The sequence below is a fragment of the Antechinus flavipes genome, chromosome 1, assembly GCF_016432865.1.
Source record: "Antechinus flavipes isolate AdamAnt ecotype Samford, QLD, Australia chromosome 1, AdamAnt_v2, whole genome shotgun sequence".
Lineage (NCBI taxonomy): Eukaryota > Metazoa > Chordata > Mammalia > Dasyuromorphia > Dasyuridae > Antechinus > Antechinus flavipes.
This window is the reverse complement of record NC_067398.1, coordinates 279291375-279310292: the sequence shown is the minus strand read 5'-3', so window position 1 is coordinate 279310292 and position 18918 is coordinate 279291375. Positions and strand designations below refer to the sequence as shown.

The window sequence follows — 18918 nt, the reverse complement described above, 5'->3', positions numbered from 1 at the left end:
TTTTCATTTTCTTCCCGAGTTATTTTTACCTTCTGAATTCAACTCTCCCTGTGCAGTGGGAGAACTGTTCGGTTCTGCAAATATGTATTGTATCTAGGATATACTGCTACATATTTAACATATATAGGACTGCTTGCCATCTTGGGGGGGGGAGGAGGGAGGGAGGGGAAAAAACGAAACATAAGTGATTGCAAGGGATAATGCTGTGTAAAAAATTATCCTGGCATGGATTCTGTCAATACAAAGTTATTATTAAATAAAAAAAAAAAAAAGAAAAGTTATGAGACTTGCCTAGAATCCTAGGCTTAAATGTCTGGGGCTAGATTTGAATTCATTTATTCCTAGTCCAGAAACCATGCTCTATCCACTGTGCCACGTGACTTATCTTGGAATTCTCAAATATTGAGGTGCCAGTTTTTATTCTTTTTTGATTTGGGCTTTTCTTTTTCTTCTTCTAATGATTTAGATAATTTACATGTTTCTTTTAAAACTAGTTACAATAGAGCCAAAATGGCAGAGGGGACACATGTTTTTTTCTGAGCTATCCCAGCCCCCTCACACTTACAGCAAATCCAGCCTCTGAATTAGTTCTAGATTATATATACATATATTGGGAGTGTAACAAATTACCAGCAGAAGATAATTTCAAACATTTCCAAAAAAGGTCTGTTTGTATTGGGCATGGAGGGAGACTGGCAAGGGCAAGCAGACCAAGCACAGACTCTGAATTTAAGCAGCGCACAGTCCCAGGAGTGGTGTGAGCTCCATGGGCCAGAGGATCTTCCGGAAAGAATCTACATCAATATTGGCTACTCTGCTTTGGTTGCAAATAGTGAATGCTGAAATACCAGAATTTCATGGGACCTGGCCATGCACACCCAACCTGGAAGTCAGTCAGCGCTGATCTAAGCTGCTAATGTCACTTGTAGAGAAAGATTGGAAAATCTCTCTCTTGACCTAAAGGCAGATCTCAACTTTTTTTTTTTTCACATGAACAAAAAAATCAAAAAGATATTTGATCAAAGATAGTCTTTATGATGAAAGAGAACAGATTTTAAAACTCTGAAGTTACAAAAAGCAGATCATCTCAAGATGAAGGCTCAAAGGCTGATATAAAGTGGTCCCTATCTCACAAGGCTCTCCATGAAGAAATAAAAAAGGATCTCAGAAGAGAGCCAGAAGAAAAATGGGGAAAAGAAATGAGAATTTTGCAAGAGGGTTTGGAAAATAAAACACAGGAATTATCTCAAGAAAACACCTAACAAAACAGAAAAATCATATAACATCTTACAAAATAGATTTGACTATTAAGAAATGGAAAAGGAAAAAGAAAACTACTCCTTGAAAAACAGAATTTGTGAAATGGAAAAAATAATCCATAGTACAAAACAACTCATTTAAAAGTTCAATTGGCAAAATACAAAAGGAATTTAAAAAGATAAATGAAGAAAATAATTCATTAAAAATCAAAAGTGAACAAATGGAAATGAATGACTCAATGAGACACCAAGAATCAGTCAAGCAAACCAAAAAAAGAAAAATACATCTAGGAGACACAATTTAAGGACTGTTGGACTTCCTGAAAACCATGATGAAAAAAAAAGAGCCTAGACATTATCTTTCAGGAAATCATCAAAAAAAAAAAAAAAAAAAAAAAACTGTGCTAATGTCCTAGAATTGAAAGAATTCACTGATCATCTCCTGAAAGAGACCCCAAAATGAAAACTCCAAGAAATTTTGTGGCTAAATTTCAGAACAATTGCACTAAGGAAAATATAAAAAACCAGAAGGAAAAAAATTCAACTACGAGGAGCCACAATAAGGATTACCTGGAACCTAGCAGTTTCCACCTTAAAGGAATAAAGGGCCGGAATCTGATATTCTGAAATGCCAAAGAACTTGGAATACAGCCAGGAATAAACTACCCTGCTAAACTGAGCATTTTCTTTCAGGCAATAAGATGGACATCCAATGAAACAGTAGAATTTCATTTATTTCTGATGAAAATACCAGAGCTGAACAAAAAATTTGACCTCTAGATATAGAACAAAAGAGAAGCATAAAATGGTAAAAAGAAAAGAACTCAAGAAATATATCTCTGTTATGAATATACATAGCGTGCATTATAATTTGACTTCAATGTTATAATATAAAAATAAAATATAGGTGGAAAGGGAATTGTACTAAAAAAAAAAAAGGGAAAGTGGAGGTAAAATAAGGGAAATTACTTTCACAAAGAGGCAAAGAAAACCTATTATAATTGAGGAAAAGGAAGGAGGGGATTGAACATTGTATGAATCTTACTCTCATCAGATTTGGCTCAAAGAGATAATATTAGATATATTTGGTTTCACCAAAAAAAAAAGAAAAAAAAACACTTCTTTCACTTTATAGGGAATTGGGAGGGGAAAAGGAAAAGGAAAGGGGAGGCTAATAGAAAAGAGAAATAATAAGGCAAATGGATAATAAAGGGGGAAGAGGTATAAAGAGGGAGGGCTCCTTGGGACAAGTGGAGCTCTTAGCCAAAATACTGGGGAGGAGTGAAAGGGGAAAAAGGAAAGAGAAAAGCATAATTTGGGGTAAAAAAAGGTGGCATTTTAATTGTGAATGGGAATAGGGTGAACTCTCTCATAAAGAGAAGCAGATAGCAGAAGAGATTAAAAATCAGAACCCTACAATAGGTTTTTACAAGAAACACATTAAAAGGAGAGTGATACATATAAAGGTAAAAGTTTGGAGCAGAATCTATTATGCTTTAGGTGAAGTAAAAAAAGCAGGCATAGGCATCATGATCTCAGATCAAGTAAAAGCAAAGATAGACCTAATTAAAAGACATAAGGAAGGAAACTATATCTTGTTAAAGGGTACCATAGATAATGAATATTCAATACTAAACATATATGCACCAAATGGAATAGCATCTAAATTCCTAAAGGAGAAATTAAGAGAACTGAAAGAAGAAATAAACAGCAAAACTATAATAATGGGGGATTCTCTCAGAATTAGATAAATCAAACCACAAAATAAGAAAGAAGTTAAGGAGGTAAATAGAATACTAGAAAGATTAGGGATGATAGATCATTGGAGAAAATTAAAAGGATACACTTTTTCTCGGCAGTTTATGGAACCTATACAAAAGTTGACCATGTATTAGTGAATAAAGACCTCAAAATCAAATGCAGAAAGGTAGAAATAGTAAATGTATTTTTCAGATCATACAATAAAAATCACATGCAATAAAAGGCCAGGAGGAAGTAGATCAAATTTACTTGGAAACTAAATAATCTCATCCTAAAGAATGAATGGATGAAAGAACAAATCATAGACACAATCAACAATTTCATCCAAGACAATGACAATAATGAGACAACAAACCAAAAATTATGGGATGCAGCCAAAGTAGTTATAAAAGGAAATTTATGTGTTCTTGTATAAAATAGAGAAGGAAAGAATTGGTCTTACAACTAAAAAAGCTAGTAAAAGAGTAAATTAAAAACTCCCCATCAAGTACCAAACTTGAAATTCTAAAAGCAAAAGGGGAGATTAATAAAACTGAAAATAATAAAAAAAGAACTATTGAAGTCATAAATAAAACTAAGAATTGGTTTTATGAAAAAAACAACAAAATAGATAAACCTTAAGTTAATTGAATTAGAAACAGGAAAGAAAAAAATCAAATTATTAGTCTTAAAAATAAAATGGGAAAAGTTTCCACCAATGAAGAGCAAATTAGAGCAACAATTAGGAGTTATTTTGCTGAACTTTATGCCAATAAATTTAATAATCTAAGTGAGGTAGAAGAATACCTACAACAGAAGAGAAAATAAATTACTTAATTTTAGGAAAAGTCTCATTTTAGAAAAAGAACTAGAACAAGTTTTAATCAACACCCTAAGAAAAAGTCTTCAGGACCAGATGGATTTACATATAAATTCTACCAAACAATTAAAGAATAATTAATTCTGATATTATACAAATTTTGAGAAAATAGGGAAAGAAGCACTCCTACCAAATTCCTTTTATAACAGTCATGGTACTGATACTTAAACCAGGTAAGAAGAAAACAAAGAAAGAAAATTAGAGACCATTTTTTAAATTGAATATTAATGCAAAAATCTTAAAATATTAGAAAAGATTACAGAAAGTCATCCTCAGGATAATACAGTATGACCAAGCAGGAGTTATACCAGGAATGCAAGACTAGTTCAATAGTAGGAAAACCATTAGCATAATTGACTATATCAATAACCAAATTAACAAAAATCATATGATTATCTCAATAGATGCCAAAAAAGTATTTGATAAAATCCAATACCCATTCCTATTAAAACTACTAGAGAGTATAGGAATAAATGGACTTTTCTTTAAAATAATCAGTACCATTCATTTAAAACCATCAGGACGTATTATATGTAATGGGGATAAACTAGAACCATTTCCCAAAAGATCAGGGGTGAAACAAAGATGCCCACTATCACCATTACTATTCAATATTGTCTTAGAAATGTTAAGTTTGGCAATAAGAGAAGAAAAAAGACATTAAGGGAATTAGACTAAGTATTGAGGAAATCAGATTATCATTCTTTGCAGATGATATTATGGTATGCATAGACAGCCCTAGAGAATCAACTAAAAAATAATAGAAACAATCCACAGCTTTAGCAAAGTTGCAAGAAAAAAAAATAAATCCATATAAATCATCAGCATTTTTATACATCGCCAACAAAGTCCAACAGCAAGACATACAAAGAGAAATTCTATTTAAAATAATTGTTAATAATATAAAATATTTGGGAGTCTACTTGCCAAGGGAAAGTCAGAAACAATATGAACACAACTACAAAACACTTTCCAACAAATAAAGTCAGATCTAAACAATTGGAAAAATATCAAGTGCTCTTGAATAGGTCATGAAAATAAAAAAAAAAAATGACAATACTATCTAAATTAATCTATTTATTTAGTGCTATACCAATCAAACTCTCAAGAAATTATTTTACAGACCTAGAAAAAATAATAACAGAATCCATCTCAAAAATAAAAGGTCAAGAATTTCAGGGGAATTAATGAAAAAATGCAAAATGCAAAGATGACCTACCTGTACCAGATCTAAAACTATATTATAAATTAGCAGTCATCGAAACCATTTAATATTGGCTAAGAAAGAGAGTAATTGATGAGTGGAATAAATTAGGTTCACAGGACAAAATAGTCAATGACTATAATAACCTAATGTTTGACAAACACAAAGACCCCAGCCTTTGAGATAAGAATTCACTATTTGTTAAAAACTGCTAGGAAAATTGGAAACTAGTGTGGCAGAAATTAAGCACTGACCCCACACCTAATACTGTATATATACTAAGATAAGGTCGAAATGGGTTCATGATCTAAACATAAAGAGTGATATTATAAAGAAATTAGAAGAACATAGGATAGTTTACCTCTCAAATCAGTGGAGGAGGAAGGAATTTGTGATGAAAAAGAACTGGAGACAATTATTGATCACAAAATAGATAATGGTGATTATATTAAGTTAAAACTTTTTGTACAAATGAAACTAATGATAGAAAGGAAAAAATCAAATGGGAAAATATTACATTCAAGTGTTCTGATAAAGGCCTCATTTCTAAAATATATGGTGAATTGATTATAAGAATTCATGCCATTCTTTAATTGATAAATAGTCAAAGGATAAATACAGAATTTTCAGATGAAGAAATTGAAACCATTTCTAGTCATATGAAAAGGTACTCTAAATCATCATAGTTCAGAGAAATGCAAATTAAGATAATTCTGAAATACTACTATACACCTGTCAGACTGGCTAAGACAGGAAAAATAATGATGAATATTGGAGGGGATGTGGGAAAACTTGGATACTAATACGTTGTTATTTTTTTTAATTATAATTTTTTATTGACAGAACATATGCCTGGGTAATTTTTTACAACATTATCCCTTGCAAGCATTCACTTCTGTTCCAACTTTTCCCTTCCCCTCCTTCACCCCCTCTCCTAGATGGCAAGCAGTCTTATACATGTTAAATATGTTATAGTATATCCTAGATACAATATATATTTGCAGAACCAAACAGTTCTCTTGTTGCACAGGAAGAATTGCATTCAGAAGGTAAAAATAACCTGGGAAGAAAAACAAAAATTCAAACAGTTTACACTCATTTTCCAGTGTCCTTTCTTTGTAGCTGCTTCTGTCCATCATTGATCAACTGGAATTGAGTTAAATCTTCTCTTTGTTGAAGATATCCACTTCCAACAGAATACATCCTCATACGGTATCATTGTTGACATATATAATGATCTCCCAGTTCACTCATTTCACTTAGCAACAGTTCATGTAAGTCTCTCCAAGCCTCTCTGTATTCCTCCTGCTGGTCATTTCTTACAGAATAATAATATTCCATAACATTCATATATCAGAATTTACCCAACCATTCTCCAATTGATGGGCATTCATTCATTTTCCAGTTTCTAGCCACTACAAATAGGGCTGCCACAAACATTTTGGCACATACAGGTCCCTTTCCCTTTAGTTTCTCTTTAAAGTATACGCCCCGTAGTAGCACTGCTGGATCAAAGGGTATGCACAGTTTGATAACTTTTTGAGCATAGATCCAAATTGCTCTCCAGAATGGCTGGATGTATTCCCAATTCCACCAACAATGTATTAGTGTCCGTTTTCCCACTTCTCCTCCAACATTCTGCCATTATCTTTCCCTGTCATTCTAGCCAATCTGACAGGTGTGCAGTGGTATCTCAGACTTGTCTTAATTTGCATTTCTGTGATTAATAATGACTTGGGGCATCGTTTCATATGGCTAGAAATAATTTGAATTTCTTCATCTGAGAATTGTCCATATCCTTTGATCATTTATCAATTGGAGAAAGACTTTATTTCTTATAAATTAGAGTCAATGCTCTATATGTTTTAGAAATGAGGCCTGTATCAGAACCTTTGACTGTAAAAATATTTTCCCAGTTTATTGTTCTTATCGAACAATAATATTGCATAATATTCATATGTACTGGTTCATTCTTTACTGCCTATCCCAACATGCCAATGTCAAGTCCATCATGAATAAAACCTCACTTTATCTTCTATTCTCACTAATTACTGTTCTCCATATACTCTGCTGCTTTGTAGCTCTTCAAAAATGCTTCCTTCAATAGGTGTCTTCAGATTTTCTCTTTTCATTTTTTTACTCTTACAATCTGCCTTCCAAATTCATCATTACAACTAATTGTTCTCTCCAAAGTTGATGATTTCTTTCTTGAGAAATTTAATTTTTTTGCCTTCAATCATTCTCTGACACATCTCTGCAGTCTTTGCTGTTAATAGCTATCTCCTACTTCATATTCTTTTTTAAAAGTCTTCCCCTGCCCCATATTGTTCTTTCCTGTTTCTCCTCCTACATATCTGATTGCTTTATCTCAATTTCTGTTTCTGATTCATCATGCAAATCATTCCTTCTATCTTACCTGAAGTATATCCCAGCAGTTTTCCTGGCACATGATAGACATTGAATAAATGTTTACTGATCATTTCTTTTTAAGTAATGTTTCTTATGTCTCCATGCTATGAAACTCTAGGCAAGTCAATTAACCTTTCAGTGCTTTATAGAAGTATAATTTACTGAAAACATACCAACTTAACACTGGTGGAGGGATCCTGTATCAATGAAATAATAAATCTATTGCCTATACTATGTAAAACAAATTGGCAGTTTTTAAAGGATTTGCTCTGTAGGATCCTTCATTTTTGGCTGGCATCATCAGCACGTCTGTTTCTTCAGCCAACATCTTCTTATGCCTCCACAAAAGGAGGTTACTATAGCAATCAGGAGTATAGGAAGGAGAAATGGCTTCTTTTACAGAAAAAGATAGATAATTTGAGAATTGAAACACAAGTTGAATGATCTATACTTATCTCCATTCAGTGTTTTGGGGGGTCTTTCCTGGCCAATGAATGGTACCAGTTTTGCCTTACTCCACTATTACAGGAAACAATTGACTTTGTCTATGGAGGGTGACTTCTTTAAAAGCCAAGAAACTTCCCATTAAATCCAGGAATTTTTGGAAAATATATGATATATGAATGAATGGGATATGATTGTGCAAAAGGGAAGGTTTCAAAGAAAACTGGGAAAACTTGTGAATTGATCCAAACAGATGCTAGCAGAACTTGAGGAACCTTTTCATCAAAATGCTGAGAAAGGTTGTGACTTGCCAAAGATTACACAACTAGAAGAACATTTGTAATATTTTACAAATGAATTACTTTGAAAGGTTTAAAAACTCAGATCAGTGAATAATCATAATTCCAGAGAACCATGAATATGGGACGTTCACCACATCTTAATAGAGAGGTAACTCAAGATGCAGAATCAATATATCTGTATATGTATGTATTTACATATGCATGTATACATATATACACTATAGATATTCATATGTATCATGTGTGTATGTCTATATATATGTATATATATAGACATATACATATCAGTGTATGTAGATTGTGAGAATGTTTGTGAATGTGTGGGTGCAGTCAGGGTATGAACTTATTCTCTTTGACTCTGAATATTTATTACCAAGCTTTTGTTTTCCTTCTTTCCTTCTTAAAGGGAAGAGATAAGATGTGTGTGAAAGAGAAAAATAAGTCCTTGACAATTGAAAAAAATTAGTCAAACCATTTGCAGTGGTGGTGGGGAAGAATGAGAAATGTGGTCAAATTTCAAATGGGTTTGTTTTTCTCCTACTACTAGAATAGCTGGTCCATATTTTTCTGTTCTAGTCTATAAGAAAAGGCCAATTACATGCATTTGCTTTTGTCTATTCATGCTTTCCAAATTTATGCATTGCATAAATCCCTTTTGTCCCTTTCTTAAGAAAAAAGGGTTAGGTCTCTCATAGTAACATGACATTCTAGATCTAAAGCTCAGAGTCTATCACAACAACTTTATTTTATAGACAAAGAAACTGAGATTTATAGAGGTTAAGTAACTTGTGGCTATGCCACATTTTGGAAGCCAACCATCCAGAGGACACTGTCATTCATCCCTCTTCCTTTTCTTGCATGCATTTCTTTTCCTACCTGAAGTAACAAAGAAGAAGGTGGATATAGGATCATAGATTCTATGATTTATAAGAGAACTTACAGGTCATGAAGTCTCCTCATTTTGTAGATAAGGAAATTGAGGCACAAAAAAGTTAAGTGACTTATCTGAAGTCAGCTAAGTGCTCCAATGGATAGAGTGTTGGGCCTGCAGTTCAGACCACCTTATATTCAGATCTGTCCTTGGAAGCTTAGTGGCTATGTGATCCTGGATAAATAATTTAACCTCTCTCTGTCTCATATGCCTTATTTATAACATGGGAATTATAATAACATCTGCTTCATAAAATGGTTGTAATATTTGTAAAGCTCTTAGCAGAACATTTGGCACTTAATAGTTTTCCTTCTCTTTCTAGGATCTGAGGATTTAAACCTATACATATTCTAAATCAAATATTTTTTTATCTACTATACCATCCTCTATGTTTTAGTTATCTTCCAAGACATCCCCAGGATGTCTTATAGTCCTGTAGTCTTATAAGTGATTATTCAGAAAAGGGGAAGCACAGACCATGTCATTATTTTAAGTATTACTGTCCTCTCTACCTTTCCTCAGCAGAAATATAAATTTCTGCAAAGAATCACTGAGCACACAAAGATATGAAAGAGTACATCTCTTCCACCAAATACTTAGGAACTTCTTTCTTGTGATTCTCATATGATAATTGTCCTTTTGACAGTTTTCAGGCATTTTAAATTACCTGTAATAAAGAAAGGAGCTCCAAGTAATATACTGTACATCATAAACACATTTATTACAACTATCAGTACACAAAAGGAATGTAGAAGCTGTGGATCAATAAAGGGAATTTGAAAGATCTTTTCCAAAGATTTTCAATGTCTCACTTTTGCTCTAATCAATCACATACTCAAGCAGAAAAGAACACATATAAAGATCAGTTAAACCCTGGAATCTTTATTGGTTAGATGCCTTATGATGCCTTTACTCTCCTAGAGCACACTCACCCCCAACAGAATTGCAAGAGACTTGCACATTTGTTATGAATTTATTTTCTTGCTACCGTATTTTCTTTCTCACTTCTCTTCTATTCCATTAGTGTATTTGCAATTTTCTTAAATTCTTCTAGCTTCACCTTCATTCTTTTCCGGTGAATGATGCAAAAGTAATACCTACAGTGGGAATGGGGCATTATACAACACTGATTTCTTCTTTCAAAATAATATCTTTTTTGGTTACTCACTCTAATGGAATCAAACTGTATTTCAACTGTATTTTCTAAATCATCCTTTTTCCTTAGCCTTTTAACTTTGTTTTCTCATATGAAGCCCTCCCTCCAATGGTTGTTGGGTTGATAAAGTGTAAGACTCACAGAAAGGCAATAGATCCCAATCCCACTGCCTCCACCATCAATGTTAGAAACAATGCAATTTCTCGTTGTTCAGCTGTCTTTGGGTCATCATCTTGAGGAGTAAAAAGAAAAAAAAATATCCCTATGGTTCCCTCATAAGTTCCTCTATCATTTTCCTAAAAAATGCTTCTCCTCAGCTATTAATAATTGTTCCCCTCTTTCCTAGTTGTTTCCCATTATTCTCATTCACCATCCCAAGTCCTCTGACTCCCAAATTATCAGATGTTCACAGCACTGCTTCACAATTTCATCAGCCTTTCCACTGCCCATTGTCCTTACATTTATCAATATAGAACTCTTTCAACATTCAGATATTCAACCCTTTCCAGACTTTTTATCTCCTTTCTTATTTTCAAACCATCCAATTTTCATAATCTCTATATTACCCAAACACTCTCTCACTATTCCCTCATACCACCACAAAGTTCTCCTTTGAAGCAAGGTGTAGTAATTCGTAGACAATTCCAACAATCAAGAACAGGACCCTCAGTCATCACTAAGGAGAAAAGGTAAGTAGAGATTAGTTTTACCTGGGTCTCCTAGTAAGGATAGTGTCTGAAGATTTAGGCTTTTATGACCTTTGTGGGAGCTCAGGTTGTGACACAAGGTGAACATTTAGCTATATTAAGGGTTATGGTAGGGAAAATCACCAATTCAGCAGGTGACAGTACTACCAAGGACTATGGAAAAATGCTTCAGCTAACTGTGATAAGGACCTATTTTCATGAAGAATCACCCCATAAAAGCAAGAGACCAAAAGGAGATAATACCTCTGATCTTGATTAGGGTATAGGTAAGGCAGGGCATAGGAAAAGAATTATGGTAAGGAAAGTATGGGGTACTTTGGTATTCTGGATGTGTTTATACTTACTGCAGTCTTCAGAACAAGCTGTAGGAGAAACATTCATGAGGTTACCCTCATATACACACATTTGCATACACATACATACATACATATATGTATGTATGTACAAACACACAAATATAAATATATATATTTGCTGGTACCCCATATTTCTTCCCCTCAATTTTTATTCTGTCAAGGTCTGCATCATGCAAGTTGAAACTCAATCTTTCTTCCCACAAAGAGCTCTTTCAATAGTTCCCAACCAAGTTCTAATTGTTTTAGGGTTTCTAAACTGACTCTTCCCATTACCAAGATCAGAGAAGGTCTTTAAAGTCTCAGTCAAATAGGACTGAAGGTTCTGACGAAGTTGAAGAAGTTGACCCTGGAAGATGAAGACTCCTGAAGAAGGATAAAAGAGGTACTAAAAATTATCCCTTTAACATTTATTTAATCCCACCTCACTTTTTAATAACATTTTTTTCTTTCCCACTTCACCTTTCCATGGCTTCTGTTTTAAATTCTTGAGCTTTTCTTTCAACCACTCTCTTACTTTGAAAGCTTGGCGAACATCTGGGAAAAGGAAGGAGAGGAGGTGACTATATATTTGATGAGATATTGAAGACTTAGAAGCCTTCCCCAAAACTTCCTATAATTTTTCACCTCCCAGTCCTCACAGCCATTTTTGCCCAAGGCATCCCTCACCCAAGACCCGCAGTCTTTTCTTCCCCTGGTGGACCTTGGTGCTTACGTCCCTCATTTCTTGAAGTTGCCGATCAAGGAAAGCAGTTCTTGAAGGAGTATTTTGGGGCACCAGGTCTTCCAGTAGCCAAATAATGTCATTAAAATATTTGGGATCACATTCAAGACAGCTCCTTATGACCCTCGTTTCCAGAAGTAGTAATAACAATAGTAACCACTGAGATCCCATTTCCTTTCCTCTTCCCTCCCTAACAGCATGTTGTCTTGGCAACCAGTTCTTAAGTTCATTCTCTTCCCCAGTTTAAGAATGAAAATCTTCTTTGTGGTAGTTTTAACTCTCCTCCCTCTATTCATCCATTTCCTCAAGATACCTTGTTTGGGGATTTTTATTCTTTTTTTTTTTTAATCTGCTACCTCATTCCAGAAGAATGACCTAATAATCAATTTAGCAAGTGTTTGACTTCTATATGCGGAATGTGAGATCAGAATTGAGGTAGAATGGGCTAAGGTCACACAGGGAAGTTATGGATAGTTCTTAGTTCTCTTCCAACTCTGTCCCTCCCTATCTTAATATCTATAAATTAATTCCAACCCGGCCATATAAACTTCGGATCTTCTAAAAAATTATTCCATTTCCTTTGCCTAGGCCTAGCCAAATGCCTTCACAAACAACTCAAATCAACTTTCATACTTCTTGATGAAAGACTAGGAGAAAAGAGATGAAAGAAAGAGGGCCTAAAGATTATATTATTCTTGCCTTGCCAGTCCTTTGTATTATAAAAGTTCATTAAGGCTTCTGGTAGAAAAAAACACCAATTTAAGGGTGACAATATTCTTTAGTGAAATAAAAATGATAATGGAGTGGAGGAAGCAAGTGACTGAATATCTTAGGAAAACTGGGAGAAAGGATAGATTAACATAAACCAATTTAGTTACTGTAAGACTACAGTACAAGAAAGAGTTAGAGAACATTAAAAAATGTGGACAGTGTCAGCATGAACTAAGATAAATGAAAACCTGATTTGAGACTAGAGAAACTTCAATGACTAGTAACTAATAATGACTAAACTTGGAGACAGGATAAACTCTACATAAAAGGCACATACCAGATGATAAGCTGACTTCTTAAGTTGAGAAAAAAAAAGATAAATACTGAAGACAGTTTGAAAACTTTGATCACAGATCAAGAGCAGAACATTCTGGTATATGGAAAAGATTATTTGAACTAAGTAAAATGCACATAGCCAATATTTAACTGTTCTGCTCCATCAATAAAACTTAGGCAAGTGACAGGAATACAGGCAAAAAAAAAAAGAAAAAAAAAAAAGAATTGGGAACTTGAGTCAGAACTTATTTCAAAATGGTATAGTAAGTTAGTTTACCCTGTCATTACTTCTGCCAACACTGCCCTGATGTCATTTTTAATTTATAAAATAAATGTATAGATAGTTCTTTCAAGTTCTAAGTACTACAATATTATAATGACATGTTTCAAGTAATTTTTGGTCAGAAATCAGAGAGATATGGACAAAATGAGAATAGAAAAAGACCATCTTAATCCAGTCATCTTTAGTTGGGTAAAACTAAAGGCTATCCACATATTAGGAAGATAAACTAACTACTACTGCTGCTAATATTAGTACTTTACTTCTTAAATTTTACTTACTTTATTTTTAATTTATGGACTAAAAAGGAATTTCTTTAACAGTATAATTTAAATAAAAAGATGAGACATGAAACTGCAAATCTATTATAAATAATTTGCTATTCTTTTTAAATGTATAATGACGTTATCATGTAGATTGCTTTTTTCCCTCCCTTTTTTCCCTTCTTACATCCTAGAGATGGCTACCATCAGACACAAATAGGTATACATATATGTAAAATTATTCTATATGTTCTTTTGTTTACCAATTCTTTCTCTGGATGTACAGAGCATCTTCCTTTATATGACCTTGGTAGTTAATTCAAATATTTGAAATGTTGAAAATTATCCATGTATATATATGTATATACATATATATATATATGTATATTTTAATAATTATAACTTTTTATCGACAGAGCCCATGCCTGGGTAATTTTTTTTTACAACATTATCCCTTGCACTCACTTCTGTTCCGACTTTTCCCCTTCCTCCCTCCACCCCCTCCCCAAGATGGCAAGCAGTCCTATACTTGTTAAATATGTCACAGTAGTTCCTAGATACAATATATGTGTGCAGATCCATATAGTTCTTTTATTGCACAAGAAGAATTGGATTCAGAAGGTAAAAATAACCTGGGAAGAAAAACAAAGATACAAGTAATCCACATTCATTTCCCAGTATTCCTTGTCTGGGTTAGCTGATTTTGTCCATCATTGATCAATTGGAATTGAATTAAATCTTCTCTTTGTCGAAGATATCCAGTTCCATCAGAATACATCCTCATACTGTATCGTTGTTGAAGTGTATAATGATCTGGTTCTGTTCATTTCACTGAGCATTAGTTCATGTAAGTCTCTCCAAGCTTCTCTGTATTCATCCTGCTTGTCATTTCTTACAGAACAATAATATTCCATAACATTCATATACCACAATTTACCCAACCATTCTCCAATTGATGGCATTCATCCATTTTCCATTTTCTAGCCATTACAAACAGGGCTGCCTCAAACATTTTGGCACATACAGGTCCCTTTCCCTTCTTTAATATTTCTTTGAGATGTAAGCCCAGTAGTAACACTGCTGGGTCAAAGGGTATGCACAGTTTGATAACTTTTTGAGCATAATTCCAAATTGCTCTCCAGAATGGCTGGATCTGTTCACAACCCAACCAACCATGTATCAATGTCCTAATTTTCCCACATTTCCTCCAACATTTGTCACTATCTTTTCCTGTCATCTTAGCCAATCTGACAGGTGTGTAGTGGAATTTCAGAGTTGTCTTAATTTGGATTTCTCTGATCAGTAGTTAAAACATCTCATTTTTTAAAAAATCATCTAGTTAAGAGATGTGGAAGGGAAAATATGAAAAGTATTGGTCCACCTGAAAGTTAGGAACACAAAAAGAATCTGGATACAATATTAAAAGAAATTATTAAGGAAAAATGCCTGAAATTCTGAAACAAGAAGGTAAAAAACAAATATATACAAAAGTCATAGCCACCTTTCAAAATTCCCAGATTACAAAGAAAATATTGTAACTAACCAGAAAAAAGATACTGCAGAAAAAAATCAGGATTTTACAAGACCTAAAAGCTTTTACATTAAGAAACCCTGAATTTTGAAATATTATATTTGGAAGAGCAAAGTCATTGGAGTTGCATTGAAGAATAATTTATCCAATAAAAGTGAGTATAATTCTGAATTTAAAAAAAGGATATTTGATGAACTGAATGACATTAAGGTATTTGTAACCAAAAACAAAAACAAAACAAAACCATAATTCAGTGGAAATTTCTATACAAAATATTTAGAAGAAATATAAGGAAATCATTAAAGACTAGTTATAATGCACTGATTAAGGTCAAACTGTTTGCTTATGACATATGAAAATGCTATCAATCTTAGTAATTTTTAGTTATCATTAGTAACAGCATTCTTAAAACTATTATCATTTATAAAAGAAAAGTTGTGGCTTAATTGTATATGATGAAATAATTTTTAAAAAATAAAACAGATAGGGAAAGGTTGAAGGAGAAATTATCATCTTAAAAAACAGGGATAAAGGAAGAACTAATAGAGAGGAAGCAGATGATAAGGATGACTGGTAATATTGAGTTCAATTTCTAGTTTGAAGAGAAAATCAATTATGTAACTAAAGAAGTTTAGAAGTCTTCTAAATATCTAGACAGGTGAGAAAACTGGGAGATTAGCATTGCAGAGGTCTCTTTAGAAGGGTATATTAATTAAGATTAGGATGGGGTGCTAAATAAAGAAAGGACTTTTATAGGGAAGGGTAAAATAAAAACCAAGAGAGTAGGGAAGAAGATAAGAGAGATTGTTATTTGTCCCTAATTCTTGAAGAGGACCAATGAAATCAGGAAAATTATGTCATGATTTGCAAGTGAATTGGGTTTAGGTAAAGCAAAGTTTGTAAAGTCAGTAGCCTCACTTTCTCTTTAGGTTCAGGGGCAAGATATACATCAGAACAACTGGAGATGGCCTCAGATGCTATGGGGAACCTTGGGCTTTTTAAACTAAGGTTTTTCCCAAGTCTTAATGTGAGACAATGCCTATTCAGTGATGGGTAAGAAATGAGGTAAAAATGGTTTCTTTTAAACAAGAGATATGTTGAAATAGCGACTGAGAAGAAAAATAGTGAATAAAAATAAGATGAAGAAAAATCCACAAATAGTAATTATAACTTTGAATGTGAATGAGAAATTAATTGGGGAACATCTGAACAAGTTGATTGTGGTATATGATTGTGATGGAATACTACTGTGCTATAAGAAATAATAAGCTCAATTATTTTAGAAAAAATATGAAAAGAATTGCATGAAATAATGGAGAGCAAAATGAATAGAACCAAGAAAATAGATGGTAGCAGCCATATTGTTTCAAGGGTGACTTTGAGTGAATAAGTTATTTTGTCTGTTATAAATACCCAAATTAACTATAAAGGAAATATGAAGAAAGATGCTATCTGCATGCAGAGAAGCAACTGCTAAATAAAAGTATGTATAAAATAACTTTACATATACAAACATATACATATTATATATTATATATACATATAGGTTTTACATACACACACACACACACACACACACACACACATATATATATATATGTGTGTGTGTGTGTGTGTGTGTGTGTGTGTGTATGTATATGTATTTGTCATTTCTTGCATGGGGAAAGAAGGGAAGAAGTAAGTTACATGATAACTCATATATTTGAAAGGAAAATTAAGTTGTGCATATATTGTAGGTTCATGTACAATTATCTTTTTTAATGGAAAATGTAATAGAAATGTTTGTTTTATGCCATGAATTTAAAAAAAAATAGTTACTGTATATAGCATTCTCTTGGTTCTTCTTATTTTGTTTTTCATTATTTCATATAAAGAGAAAACCTAAGGATCTTTAGTTTCCTAGAAGAACATGAAAAGACAAAAAATCTTAACAGGAAAGTGCAGGGTAGATACAATGGAGTTGACTAGAATTTCTGAACTTAAAAAATAAAATAAAATTGAAAGAATTTCTAGATTGCTTTCAGGAAAAACAATACCCTAAGTAAAAATAAAAAGAATCCTCAAAAGTACACAAACTTCAGTGTGTCTTGACACACTGGTTAAGTTTAACAATTATCTTCACAAACAACTTCTGCAAACATAAAGATCTTATCAGTTTTCTCTGGACCTGTCCATTTTGTCATTTCTTAAAGCACAATGATATTCCATTCAATTCATATACCATGACTAGTTAGGCCACTCCCCAGAGAGAGAGAATTATGCCTTACTTTATAATTTTTAACTAATTCAAAAAGTCTACTAAAAATATTTTTGTACTTACAGGTCTTTTTCATCTTTCTTTATTCTCTTTTGGCAAGTTGATCTAAAAGTGATATAAAAGGGTCAAAGCATATACAGTTTGATAATTGATCAATTCTCAGTATCACCAAACAAGCTACTGGTGAGCTGATAAAACAGAATGATTATTAAAATAGTAAATAAAACAGCTTTTAAAATCCCCAAAGAACAAACAACAACAAAAACAACTCTCAAAAGAGTAAATAAGCAATTTAAAATTTAAAAATATTTTTATTTTGCACAGATACATGTAAGATACTTTTTACATTTGCTTTTAAAATTTTGAGTTCCAAATTCTCCTTCCCCCCTTTAATTTCTTTCCTCGCACTGAGAATCCCATGTGAAGTTGTACAAAACAATTCCATAAAAGTCACATTGCAAAAGAAAACATAAATCTCTCCCTTTCCCCCTAAAAAATTCTCAAGGAAAAAAAAACTTAAAGTATGCTTTAGGGCCACTAGAATGGATAGAGCATAGGCTCTGAAGTGTAGAGGACCTGAGTTCAAATTCAGCCTTAGACGTATAATACTAAGTGCTCAAGTTATTTAATCTCAATTACCTTACCCCACCCCCACCCCCCCAAAAAATACACTTCAGTATGTATTCAGACATAATCAGTTCTTTCTCTAGGTTTGGACAGCAATTTTCACATACGTACTTCAGAGGATTCCTGGATCACTGTATTGCTGGGAATAGCTGATCATCCCAAAACTTTGCTATCACTATATACACTGTACATTTAACTTTGCTTCAGCTCATGGAAGAATTTCCAGCTTTCTCCAATAGCATCTGTCTCATCTTTTTCCAAAAAATAATATTATACCTTCACAATCATATGCCACAAGCTATTCATCCATTCCCCAATTGATGGGCCTTCACCAAGAAAAGAACTATGGTAAACATTTGTATACACATAGGCTTTCATCCTTTAAAAAATCTCTTTGCAAATTCATGTCTAGAAATGGCATTAGTAGATCAAAAATATGTATGATTTTATAACCTTTAGGGCATAGATCATATCTTTTATCAGTTATCAATTGGGAAATCCTTTTTTAATAAATCCAACTCAGTTCCATATACACTTGAGAAATGAGGCCTTTCTTAGAGAAACTTACTTCAAAATCCTGTTCATAACTACTATTGTTAACTATATGCACCTTTCCCTGTTTATTCTAGTCTGTATTTTGGTTCACCTCTTAAAAAATATTTTACTGTTAGAATCCTAGTGTTGACTCACTGGAATTGATGGAAGCAATGCTTGTGTGCTTGGGTTTGCACCTTTGAGAATTCACACATTGGCTCACAAATTGGAGTTCAATATGAGATTCATGAGTTTACACCTCCCATAATT

At 33.1% G+C, this 18918-nt stretch overlaps 1 protein-coding gene across 2 annotated transcripts; it reads right to left on the bottom strand.

Moving 5' to 3' along the window:
- Nucleotides 1-10109: 10109 nt before the first annotated feature.
- On the bottom strand, nt 10110-12608 carry IZUMO3 (IZUMO family member 3). 2 transcript variants are annotated; one of them, XM_051961648.1, is made up of 7 exons: nt 12055-12606; nt 11848-11922; nt 11662-11751; nt 11377-11394; nt 10921-11001; nt 10467-10557; nt 10110-10266 (listed from the first exon to the last, which is right to left on the bottom strand). In XM_051961648.1, the coding sequence occupies exons 1-7, from the start codon at nt 12278-12280 to the stop codon at nt 10182-10184; spliced, it is 666 nt and encodes a 221-aa protein (XP_051817608.1). In that variant the 5' UTR covers nt 12281-12606; the 3' UTR covers nt 10110-10181. The 2 variants fall into 2 exon arrangements, with proteins under 2 accessions (XP_051817608.1, XP_051817617.1); XM_051961657.1 differs by lacking the exon at nt 11377-11394 and having other exon boundaries at nt 12055-12608.
- Between the last annotated feature and the right edge of the window lie 6310 nt (nt 12609-18918).